A 13,693-nucleotide genomic window follows, 5' to 3' on the forward strand; every position below is an offset into this window, starting at 1 on the left:
GCAGCTAGGGCGCGCGAGAAAAATTTTTCTCGTTTGCATCTGGCTGCTTGCTGCTACTACCGATACAGCTAACAGCCAAACTTCAAGTAGCGGGAGAAGGTACTGCTTATACGCGAGTCAAATGCACATGTGCAACAGACCGCTGGCACAAGGGTCAAACGAACCTAATGTGAACAGTTGTGACGTCATGCTCATAGCAAGCAGTTTATTGTTACGAAGAATTATAGTCTGTGCCCTATGGCCTTTGACATATTTTTGCTATTTGCAGACGCTTGTGTATGCACGGTGTTTTGTTGTTGTAAATTGCACATTTCCTTTGCCACTAAAGTTTTATTTTTTCCCTGTCGTTTATATTTTCTTACTGCAGTATCGTTCTCCAGTAGCAGGATACAATAACATTCTTTGCTAGAGAATCAATTCTGCAGTCAAAAATTACAAAAATTTAACTGAAAGCTGAAACAATGAAAAATTCCCGGAATTCCGAAAAATTCCCGGGTTTTTCCTGGTTTTCTCCAGGATGAAAAAATTCCCGGGATTTTCCCGGATTTCCCGGTTGTCCCGGGTCGTATACACCCTGATAAATATATACATACAACCATACGTATATCTTTATAGACTTGAATATCTAATTTTACCATCACGATCATTATGTAAAAAGTATGTGTAAAGGAATCACCAAATTATTTTTCTGCAAATAATCTTCAGATAGGCAGGAATATAACAACTCACCACAAAATGTCACACAACATTTTTTGCCAACATATGCCTATATACAAGTAGTAGCACTTGCCAGGGCTATGGTGGTGTCTTTCTAATAGATGTGACAGCAGCATCTGGAACTTTCCAAAGAGGGCTGCAGTGATATGCATGGAAAGCTGAGTCTGGCAGCTCACTGTAGCTCTGGGCCACTGTGGGATGGAGTGATATCAAGTGCCTATATTAGTCGGCGCCACGTTTAAAACTGGCACTCCCAGCTTCTTAGAACCTTTGTTTTTGCTCGATATTTCCTACTAAATGTGTACCCCTGGTCTATTAAAATTGTTGCGGTTTATTCTAATCTTACAAACTTCCTTTATAACGGTATCCCAATATAACGGCGCAACAGCGAAGACTCTGGAATTTTCAAATTTTAGTTTGTACCAAATGGTAAGACAGTATGGAGCTTTGGTAAGTGAGGTCATATGACGATTTATTCTGAAAAATATTGTCACATTCTCAAATCAATATAGATGCAAAATATGAAAGGTGAATCTATTGCCCCATTAGCTACATGCAGCTGACACTTCGCCAGTGTGTGAGCATTGGACACACACTGCCACAACTGGCAGTGGTCTCAATCTAGACTTTAGCCCAGGAGACAAACTAATGTTAACAAAAATATGTTACACAGAGTAACTGATAAATAAAACTTTAGTTTTAATGACAGTTCTAAAGCTGCCACTGCTCTACAGCATTTCTGATGTGCAAGGTCAGCTACAGTATTAATCTGAAGTTGTACAATTTCTGACATTTCAGCTGTAGGGAGCTGGAAACACATGCATTGTTGTCATTCAACTTGCTTATATTGACAGCACTGTAAGAACTGTAAATAGTAGCAATCGATAATCGATACCAACTACAACTGTGACTGAGTCGAGAAGCACAGACCTCTGAGTCCAAAACAGTTCCTTTGGTTTATGCAGACAATATTATGTTACTTTTAAGTTAATGGTGATTTATGAAGCAGAGGTCACATACAACTTTGCAGCAGGAAGATAATTTGTGTCAAAGAAGTGAATGTTTGAAGGTGGTGTTTAATGAACATACTAAAAAAAAGCCACCTCTACTTGCCAAGTAGGAATGGTTTCACGAAATGGAGCAGCAGGTTGCTCAGTACATGAAAGGGAAGTGCAGTGAAGGCTTCCCAATTACTTGAGAAATTATCCCAATAAAGGCAGTAGAAATAAGAAAGCATTTTCCAACTGCATATGTTCCAGAATTCAAAGCAAGTACTGGCTGGTGCTTGAGGATGGACAGGGTTTACTTCAAGTCACCGAACAATGCTTGCTCAGTGGTTCCCCACAGCATATGGCAAAAACTACTTGCATACAGTGTCATACAATCATTTGAAGGAAACAGCATGACTATTTGTTAGGTCATATGGTAAGCGATGATCAGATGTCTGTCTATTTTGATGTGATGTCAAAGATTACTGTTGATGTGGAGGGGATTAAAAGAGTTTGTATAAGAAGTTCTGGCAATGAAAAAGCCAGATAACAGTAATGTTGGTACACTACCAAGGTGAAGGAAGATGCCCCCATTAGCCATTCTTTGATAGTGAAATGAAACCTACTCGCAGATATTTTTGATATTTTAAGACGCAAACAAAATGGAATGTTGATAAGTGACCTGTTGCTAGATTGGTTGAAAGTTGTTTGGACCAGAATACTACACTCTTTGCTTAGCAGAAGGAGAATGGTGCTTGATTCTTTGAGAGGACAATTCTACCAGGAAGTTAAGTATCTGATAGCAAAGAACAACACAGATCTGGTAAGAATTCCTGGCAACATGACATCACAACTTCAAATAATGGATGATGATGTGAACAGACCTTTCGAGGCTCACCTGTGACAGCTTTGTAGTGAGTGGCTTATCCAAGGATACCATGCCTACACTACAGCAGACAGTTAAAGAAACCCTAAATATCTACGCTTGGCCAAAGGATCCTTACTGCCCATGGCAGAATCTGAAGTGAATCTATTATGAGGGGATTCACAAAAAGTACTACATATCCAATGCTATGGATGGTTCACAAGATGATATGATATGGGAGGAGTATCAGGAACGAAAAAAAAAAAATGAAAATAATGATATCAGTGGTGGTGGTGGTGGTGGTGGTCATGGTTAAAAACAGTATACAACAGAATTGTCTGCAAACAAAAAATGAAGCAAAGATAAAAATTAAGAGAAGCCATTTCCTTATCAAAATGTAGACAATAAATGGCACAAATTTAGAATAGTTGTAATGCTAACTCTTTTAGGCATAACTTTTATATCAACAAAAAGCTTATTCATCAGAACAAAATATATTAAATACAATTTTCTCAGTGAGTCTTAAAACATAAAAAAAGTGGGGGTCATACTATATTCAGTGTCATCATCTAGTCGAGCAAATATGGTATTTTGCCAGCCACTTTGCTTTCACTTAAAATGTAAAAATTGAAATTCAATTTCAAATAATAATTTTATAGTAACTTACTTTTTGTTATCAGTGTGCTCTATATCCAACCACATCACATCCATTGGTAGGTTGTATTCATCAAATTTGGCATCAACATTTCTTACATCGTCTTGGTCGTTGTAATTCCATCTTGACTGGTGATATCCTATAGCAAAGTACTAAAAAAAAATTAAAAGCTTACAAAAATTTCTGTTATACAAGGAACTACAACACCAACATTCTCTTTAACATGACAGTTATATTCTATACAAACTTTTGCAAAATCCTGAAAAAAATTGACATTTCTGTAGTCAGTGCAATCTATAACTAAGCTTAAGTTATGACTAAACCATTGTCCATCACATACTTTCTCACCAGGTATTACTTCTACACTGTAAGATACTATCTGTGAAGCTTACAGGAATGAGAATAAAGTTTCAGATCATAAAGTGTATTATAGATGAAGGGGATGGGGGGGGGGGAGAGAGGGGGGGGGGGAGAGAGAGGGAGAGAGAGAGAGAGAGAGAGAGAGAGAGAGAGAGAGAGAGAGGATAGTGCCTAAATCTGTCAAAGTTTTAGTTCATACACCAGAATGAAATTTTGTTTCGTAAAGCATTAGGCCTGAACCTTTCTAAAGGTATAGAAGTAGTGCCAGAATTTATCACACCACTATATATATACACTTCAAAAATATTTCCACAACCAGACAGGGGTGAATTTCAATTACACAGAGAGTAACGTTTGATTACTGAGAAAATATACTGTAAATGATGCTACAGAATGAAAGGTTTAATTCTTTAATTCCAACACATCTTTCTTATTACATCATAAATCCATAACGGCTCTTTGTAGAAAACTGTGGGGTGTGGGGAGCGGTTAGGGCAATCTCACACTACATTAGTGTTGTGTTCAAACAGCTGATCAAATGACAGAACTAGTACACATGACTTAGTTGCTACAGCGAAGTGCACATGAAGTGCCAGCGTAAATACTACACCTTTCTTAATCAATGATCTCAGCTGCAGCTGTCCTGTGGAGGGGGTGACTATGTCAGTTGACACTCTGCGTGCCTAATCATCCATGATAAACTATGAATCCATAAGTTTCACTGAAAAGATTCTGCCGCTATACACCAGTTCCTGGGTCATCACTGATGAGTTACAGAAATCGCCATCAACCTGCTGGCCAACTGGAGGCTTGACCAGCAAGGCAAAGGAGCTGTTTGTCACCATCCGCCATTGTAAGGTGGAGCCACTGTTGCTGCTCACCCCAATTACTGCAACCAACACTGATGCTGTTGCCTGTCTCATAGCTGGAAGTTGCGAGTTGAACTTTTTATGGCAACAAGTATTTCAGGCTAGCGTGTAGGGCAAGTCTCCTGGATGCATGTCTTTGATGTCAATGAGAGCACTTCGAAGATCAGCTCGCATAGCTGCTGTCCACTGTGTCCAGTGTGTGCCTTGCAGGCTACGACATCAGGAGCACCAACTGGGTGTGACATAACAGCTGTCACACGAGCCGTCTACTAGCAGCAGTACCACCTTCCACTGCTGACAGGGTCCACATACAATCAGTCCAACTGAGCTACCAGAGCTCTGGGAAGACGCCTCTGAGTTTCTGGGCAATAGATATGTCACTGGAAGGAATGTTTTCTCGGCACTCTTCAAGTAAGCAGGTTCTCATCTCACACTGCTCAGCACAATCCTGATAACTGTGGGAGTTTAGACCAGTACCCTGTATCTGGTGTCAGCAAGTGGATGCCAGCGGTTGAGACAACTAGGCCTGGTGCAACACCCACACATTTACAGCAGCAGTAGCAGCTGCTAGCACTGTCTGCACAGCTCTGCTGTAAGGTCAACGGCTACGGATTGCAGTTCGCTGCATGTAGTGTGATATTTGTTGCCCTTCTTCTTGTGTCTTTTGTAGTGGCCATTTTGAGTCATACAGATCTCCACAGTACGTTAAAAGTGTCACTTGTAAGCCCTCAAGAACCTATGGATCTGGCTTTCTTCCGTGGAAATAGTAGGGTGGTTTGCCTGCAGCCAGTGAGATGTCCGTATTGTCATTTGTCCGAGCATGAGATGCCACTCGCATTGCATCAGTTACATATAGCATGTATAAAAGGTATGGTCACAAGACACAGCAGGGGACAGTCCCATTGGGCTAAGATAAGGTGCAAAGATTGAGTGCAGTTTTGTTCTTATTTGTGTATTGGGTGTATTGTTTCCTTATTTTTCTTGTATAATGGCAGACATGCAGGCAGTGACCTTGAATGACACAGTGGAAGCCCTGAAGGAGCAAATAGCCACATTTTTGGAGACAACAACAGAACAAGAGCCTGACAATGAGCCATTGCATAGGAGAGTTAGGGATAGGAAACCACTGGTGGACAAGTATGTTCTGATCCAGGGGAGACCAAAACTGTGTTGAGTGAAGCCACCTTCAGTTGATCCTGTAGCAGCTAACCTTATATTTTTGGGGAAGCAACATAGGACATATCTGCTTTTATTGCCAATGTGAAGTCTGCTGCTAATTTCCAAAAATGATTGGAGGAAACGGTCTGCAATAAACACATAACTAAAGGAAATCAACATTGCCACGTGGAGGCAGGGTGATTGTGGTGTTTTCTTGTCTGAGGGGTAGTGTTATAGATGTGGGCTTAGGGGCCACATCAGGAAGTAATATCAGCTGAAATGTTATAAAATGTGGGAAGGTGGAACATAAGGCACATAATGACTGGAAGAAAACATGGGACAAGCAATGTCCGAATAATTGGTTCTTACATGGGAATGGGAGTCTCTCATCCATTGGACAGCAATGCCAGTAGAACACGAGACTGCACAAGTGTATGTAGAGACAGAATGCTCCTTGCTAGGCAAAGAGAATAGTAAGGAACATAAATTTCTAGTGGCACAGCGGCTCACGTATCGGACATCAGTCTGGATCTCTCAGGCAGAAAAAGACTGATGTCTCCACAGCATAGGCTGTGGGGGTGGGTGATAATTATGTGAGGCCATTAGGGACAACACTGCCCAGTTTTCATGTGGGAAATAAGCATTTTTGGGAGGATGTGGAAATGTCGTCACATATTGAGGAAGGATACTGTGCGATCCTGGGACTAGACTTTCTTGTTAAATATCACAGAAAAATGTACCCATCACAGCACACAATTGAACTTGATGGGACATTGTTTCCACTATGCATCAGCCGCAAGTTTTATGATGTCGCAAGGTGAAGGTGGTATCAAACAAACTGTAGACAGAGGCACTGAACACCAATTCACACGATACAGTACCGCAAGGTACAGGGAAGTTGATCAGGGTTAGCACGGGCACGGACTTACCAAAGGGTTTATTATGTGTTGTAGAGCCATTGGAAATTAATGAAGAATTGGACAAGCCACATTGTTTTGTATGCATAAATATAGCACACATCAGTGAAGCAAATGGAGATTTTATTGTTCCAGTCAGACTCAATAATTTTGACATGGATAAAATGAATCTGCCAAAGAGTTTGTTGATTGCCAAGTTAGATGTTTTAGAGGAAAGTGACACATATAGGTAAAGTGAGTACCTCTGCCGCAAGCAAACCTTCAACACATTTGCATTACATGAAAAAGTAAAACAATTACGAGAATACAATAAGAAAGCAATGGAAGCCTTGTTACTGCAGTTCATGAATTTATTTAATCCAAGTTTTCCATTACCAGCAGTGTCAGTCATACTGCACACAATACCAGCAGGGAATAACGTTGCATACAGAATTCTGAAATGTAAGCAACTGGTAATGTAAGAATTTATTAACCAATGGCTACCAAACAATATTACTGAATATAGTTATAGTCCGTGGAGAGCACCAGTCATTTTGGTCCCAAAGAAGTCACCAGATAGTACAAAAGAAACACTAGGCAAGTGCGAGTAGAACTTGTGTTCTGAGGGTTCCATACCATGAGCGGTGCATGGCTGCTTACTCGCTTCCCCATTAGCCACATAGACATATAGATGTCTGAGCATGCTCAGAACACTCGCCACTGCATGGAGCAGAGAATATCAAACAGACGCTCTCAATTCCACAGCAATGGGTCATGCCACAAGAGACATCATTATAATGGAAGCATACATAATCAACAGAAAACACTTGCATGGCTAAAACTTATCATTTTATGTTTGCATGCAATAAAATTTTTCTATTACTCAGCATTTAACACATCAATATTTTTCACACACTTAGAGCCAAAATGGTGTCCCTCAGTTCTGACACCCCAGACAAATGTCCAAGTTGCCCACTCCTAGAGTGGTCTCTGACTACAAGTGCAAAGCTTCCTTGTAAATCAGTCTACTATTAAGAAAAACCATATCCAAGTTTCAACGACTGTTCCTGACACTAGCCTGGACATACAAGAAGAAGCGGGCAGGGGACTTCAGTTTATATACGTAGAGACAGAGGATTTAATATTTCTTATTTACTTACTAAAACATGACTATAGCTTACATTTTATATTTGCATGCAGTAATACTTTTCTATTATGCTTTTGACAGATGACGAATGCAACGTTAAGCTCTAATGAAAAACATATCTTTTGTGATGTAATTAAAATTTAATAATTTTTGGATTTTTTCCTTTATTCATGCTGTAAAAACCTGCTTCTTGCCAAATTTCATGATTCTAGATAAATGGGTTTCCAAATATCAAAATACGTGTTATAAATGGCACACTGATTTAGAAACTTAAAGTTTTCGCAATGCCAAGGAACCACAGACCTTAGCATTTGACAAATTTCTGCTTGATGCATCTAACTCAACAGCTGGATGGACAGACACGAAGACAACAACATGATTCTATAATGATTCCACTTTTATCAACTGAGGTATGGAATCATAAAAGTACACAATTTGCTGTGACTGCCAACACCTGAATGCATGAACAATCACTGATGCACATGCCTTACCAAATGTAATGGAGACTTTGGACAATTTGGATCACTGTAAATATTTCTCCACCATGGATTTCAAGAGCTGGTTTCATTAACTGATGATAGCACCAGAAGATCAGCCAAAGACAGCGTCTACCATCCCATGGGGCCATCTTCAGTACTGCTGACTGTCATTTGGACTCAAGAACGCACCCACAACTTTTCGAAGGTTGCTGGATGGGTACATAGAGGACCAAAGCCGAAACAACGTATGGTTTATGTTGATGACATCATAGTGTTTTCAAGGACGTGGAAGAACATGTATGGTGGCTGGAGGAAGTGTTCAAAAGACTGTGGATAACACGACTAATTCTAAGTATTCCTAAATGTCATTTTGCAGCAACAGAAGTACAACTGTCTTGGGCATGTGATTAGTCAGGATGGTGTGATGAGATCCACGCTTAATCTCAGCAGTTCGAAACTTCTCATAACCAGAGTCAGCTAAACAATCGGAGCTAAACAATTGGAATCTTTCTTAGTTCTCTATAATCATCATCATAAATTTGTGAAGAACTCTACTGAAATTGCCAAACTTCTGAAGAATTTCTTATACAGGGTGTTACAAAAAGGTACGACCAAACTTTCAGGAAACATTCCTCACACACAAATAAAGAAAAGATGTTATGTGGACATGTGTCCGGAAACGCTTAATTTCCATGTTAGAGCTCATTTTAGTTTCGTCAGTATGTACTGTATTTCCTTGATTCACCGCCATGATTTCGTACGGGATACTCTACCTGTGCTGCTACAACATGTGCCTTTACAAGTACGACACAACATGTGGTTCATGCACGATGGAGCTCCTGCACATTTCAGTCAAAGTGTTCATACGCTTCTCAACAACAGATTCGGTGACCGATGGATTGGTAGAGGCAGACCAATTCCATGGCCTCCATGCTCTCCTGACCTCAACCCTCTTGACTTTCATTTATGGGGGCATTTGAAAGCTCTTGTCTGCGTAACCCGGTACCAAATGTAGAGACTCTTTGTGCGCATATTGTGGACGGATGTAATACAATACGCCATTCTCCAGGGCTGCATCAGCGCATCAGGGATTCCATGCGACGGAGAGTGGATGCTTGTATCCTCGCTGACGGAGGATATTTTGAACATTTCCTGTAACAAAGTGTTTGAAGTCACGCTGGTACGTTCTGTTGCTGTGTGTTTCCATTCCATGATTAATGCGATTTGAAGAGAAGTAATAAAATGAGCTCTAACATGGAAAGTAAGCATTTCCGGACACATGTCCACATAACATATTTTCTTTCTTTGTGTGTGAGGAATGTTTCCCGAAAGTTCGGCCGTACCTTTTGTAACACCCTGCATAAAAGAGAAAATTTTAATGAACTGTCAAAGGTCAGTGTTTGATACTTTGAAACAAGTGTTACTGTCAAGTTCCAAAGTTTGAAAAAGAATTCACTCTTTCTTCCAATGCAAGCAATACAGAGGTTGGTTGTGTCCTTGGCCAGAATATAGGTAATGAAGAACACAATGTGGCATGCACCTCGCTGAACAAAGCAGAGTGAAATTATTCCACAACTGAGAAGGATATGCTGGTAGTTACCTATCTTATTTCTTTCTTTTGCTGTTATTTATGTGACCAAAAGTTTAAAGTAGTGACAGTTCAAGCCACATTAAAATGGTTACTAGGATTGAAGGGCCCTTCCAGTATACCGACAAAATGGGCCCTACAACTGATTATACAGTGTGTTAATGCATAAAGTTAACTGCTGGCACACCAATCAAAAATGAGTGAGCAGAGAGGGCTGTGAAGAAGACGTCAGCCAGTTGCACGCTGACCGACCCCTCTACAGGATGACAACACAATGGCAACAGTCTCTATACGAAAAGGACATAAGCACCAACTGGCTGCGGCCATTTCTATAGCAGCATCAAGATTAGGCGCTTCCAGAGCAGCGACTTACGAATTGTACATACTGAAGAGATTTCTTATTTGCATGTCGCCCTTTGCTTGCGGCGCTTCTGTGTTACTGTCAAAGTTAAGTACCGTCATTGCTCATTTTGTAATAGAACTTATTAATACGATTTGCTTGAACTGTTTGTCTAGCGATCCAGGAAAGCAGGTTTCTTAGACACCCCACATTTGATGAGTAAGCAGGATTCAACGTATTACGCAAGACTAGGAAAAGGCATATACCAATGCAGATTGTTTGAGTAGGCAACTGCATTTCTGCAAGGACTGGGCAAAAGCATTGCTGTGTGGCAAAATGACCTAGCGGCTGACACTCTCTGATATTCAAGTCATGATCACAGTTGGTTATGCATGACAGCTTACTGTACAGAACGAAGTGCAGACTCTGAGTGGCAGGACCTGCAGCATTATGGGAAAAAGTTTTGAAACAAGTACACGACCATCTGTTGGGAGGCAATGGTTGACGGAAATCGACTAAAGATGGATTGCTGAATAATTTTAGAGGGGGCCAGGAAATGAGACATTGAACAATGTGCCAGGAAATGTGTACCATGTGAGCAATAGGCAAGTTTTTCTGGAGAGACTGCCACTACATGGTGCAGTGCCAGTTTCTGGGTCATGACCAATGGGGTGCCCAGACCACTATCAACCTGTTGGCCTACTGGAGGCTTGACCAGCAGGCCCAAAAAGCTATTTGCCAACTGCCACAGTGAGGGGAAGCCACTGTTGCCGCTCGTCCCATTCTTGTGGCTGACACTGATGTTGCCAGCCTCTGTCTCGTAAATGGAGGTCATGGGTCGAACTCTGCACAGCAATGAGTATTTCAGGTTGGGCTGGAGGGAGAGTCTCCAGGGTGCACATCTCTGATGTCAATGAGAATGTTTCAGAAATCAGCTCACACAGCTGCTGTCAATCAGCATACAGTGTGGGCTATGACATTGGCTGGGACTGTCTGGGCATGTCATAACAGCTGTCACATGAGCCATCCACTATGCAACAGTGCTAACAGGCAGATGGGTGCCAGCCACTGTCGACAGGGTCAGGAGACCCAGCTGCCAGCTCTATGGGAAGATGATTAGACATTTCTGAACAACAAATATGTCACTGTGAATGATGTTTTCATGGCACTCTCAAGCATAAGATGATTCTCATCACCATACCCTGCTCAGAACATCCTGACGACTGTCGGAAGTCTTTGATCAGATGCCTATATTAAGAATAAACCTTCAAAAAATTTCTGCAGTTGTTCATGCATAGTTAATAAAGCTCAACTGTAAAACATCCTGAAATGTTTCAGGGCATCCAATTTTACACTTCCTAAGTATTGATGATGGAAACTTATCATATCCATTATCATCACACAACAAAGTTGACAATTTTTCTTTGCTCATTTTGTCTCCATCACACACATCCTCCTTGATAAGATCAGATTTCTGAGAGAACTGAATTGTATAAGACCACAATGTCCCAAACTGAAAATATTTCCTTACATTAGCCTTAGCAAAGTCCTGTTTTTTCAATATTCCACAGACCCATTTCCTCCATTTAAATTTACGACGTTTTTTAAAACGATCCAGCCCCACATTTTATGTGCTCAATCTTCAATCCCAGTCTCCAGAAAAATTTCTCCCCTTCTTCTCACACTAAATTTCCACCCAAATAAACTTCTTCGCACCTTATTTCATGGAACCAGTTTATGAAGGTAGGTATCTCTTGAAATATTGCACACCAATATATTTCATTTTCACTGCAGGCCAATCTTTATTTCCAGTATTTGGAAAGGTCTTTCACTAGATCACACAATGATGAGTCAAACATTGAGGTTTTCAACAAACACACCAAACAATAGTTTACTTGTATCAAATAGTATATTCTTAATTTACCACCATAAAGATATTTCAGTTAGATGAGCCAACATTTTAATAAGTAACAGACTGAGGGCAGGGACGGCAGAGGTGACATTCAGTTATGGCAAGACCAAGGACATTAAGAATACCCGCATTGAGGGAGGTGAAGTGGACACCAATAAAGCACCAGAAGGTGAAGGGACACGAACTTATCTGAATTCTACGTTGTGTTGTATGGGGGAGGGAATCTCTGGATTGTGGCATATGTAATAGAGTGCTAAGGCTTTGGCAACTACCAGAGATTGATGGTGACGTTTGTTGGAAATCATTGAAGTGGTATTCCATTAATTAACAACTATTTCTCCCTCTGGCAATTCTTCGAACTATGTGATATATATATTGCCCTTTTATCCCTCACTGCAACTGTCATGTAGTAAGCTCAATTATGAAAGGAAAATGTGATTTATTTATTCCCCCCCCCCCCCCCCCAAAATGGAACTTACAGCACAGTCTTAATACCACAGCGAATACTGACCACTATCTACGTAAAAATACAATAACAATATGTTAATTCATGTTTGTTGTGTAGTGTAACCTGTTACTTGTAATGTAATCTGTTGTTATAAACAGAGCAACGATATTTGAATTGATATGTAATTTGTTCAAAATTCAGTGTTGCATGCAAGATTAAGCACAGAAGAATGTTTAACTTACTGGAGGCAGAGGGGTAGTCCCTGTCAGTTTTGCATATTGCTGAACCACATTCTTAGGTTCCGGTCCCAACATGAAAAATACATCAATAATTCCACTCTCTGACATGAAATGTGCATTAACTTCTGGTGTACGCACAGACCCAGAGACAAAGTTCACTATAGATGACATTACATTCTGATCATGCGTGCCTTCTATATCAACCCAGGTTTCTGCTGCATTTAACCAGAAAACTCCTGATGTTATTGATGGCCTGAAAACAAAACAAAATAAAACAGTCTTTCCATATAATTACATTTAACACATAGGGCATATTCTAAAAAATTATCTACATGTGAAGTATGCTTCAAAGGCATAAGGTACTATTAACACTACATACGACGCCAAAACTTCTGCAGCACAAAAATCACCAGTTACAGACGAAACTTAACTGGTTTATAGAGTAAGGAAAGAAGCTGTGTCCAAATACAAAATCCAGTGTGAAAATGGCATGACAGTAATGCTAACAAGGAGGAAATACGCGTAGTGCAGGAACTACAACAAAAAGGTGGTTGTAAAAAGTTAAACACCTAATATAAGACACACTAGTCACTTATTCTCTAGGTTTTCATCTAGCACTAACTGTGTTGCATATCACATCTAGTGATATGATAATTAAAGCACACTTAACCCTGTATCTTTAATTTGTGCCATTTTAAATGGCTTATTTTACACAAACTGTATACACACGATGAGCAAGCTTGGTGTCGGCTGGGGTTTCACAAGTGATGTTATCTCATTTGTACTTTAAGATAAGGTAGCAAGACCTCAAATTCTACTGGGAACAAAGGAAAGATTAGTATTTCAGGGTGTATAAGTGGACGAGGAAAAAAAATTTCCGGATTTTTCCCTGATTTCCCGGTTAAAAATACATTTTCTCCCGGATCAAAATACACTATTTCCGTGTTAAGTAACAGTATACTTTTCCTCGGAACTGTAAAACTTATCAATCCTTTCAACGGTTGTGGTTTTATACACAACCGGCGTAGAAT

General features: G+C 40.3%; 1 protein-coding gene across 1 annotated transcript in view; it reads right to left on the reverse strand.

Moving 5' to 3' along the window:
- LOC124776936 (neutral alpha-glucosidase AB) overlaps positions 1-13,693 on the reverse strand; it is a 120,420-nt gene that overhangs the window by 71,305 nt on the left and 35,422 nt on the right. Inside the window, exons 7-8 of the mRNA XM_047252156.1 lie at positions 12,666-12,915; positions 3,239-3,378 (exon numbers count right to left, since the gene is read on the reverse strand). Coding sequence (XP_047108112.1) covers positions 3,239-3,378; positions 12,666-12,915 — 390 coding nt within the window. The remainder of the gene's footprint in view (positions 1-3,238; positions 3,379-12,665; positions 12,916-13,693) is intronic.

Source organism: Schistocerca piceifrons, chromosome 2 (assembly GCF_021461385.2).
Source record: "Schistocerca piceifrons isolate TAMUIC-IGC-003096 chromosome 2, iqSchPice1.1, whole genome shotgun sequence".
Lineage (NCBI taxonomy): Eukaryota > Metazoa > Arthropoda > Insecta > Orthoptera > Acrididae > Schistocerca > Schistocerca piceifrons.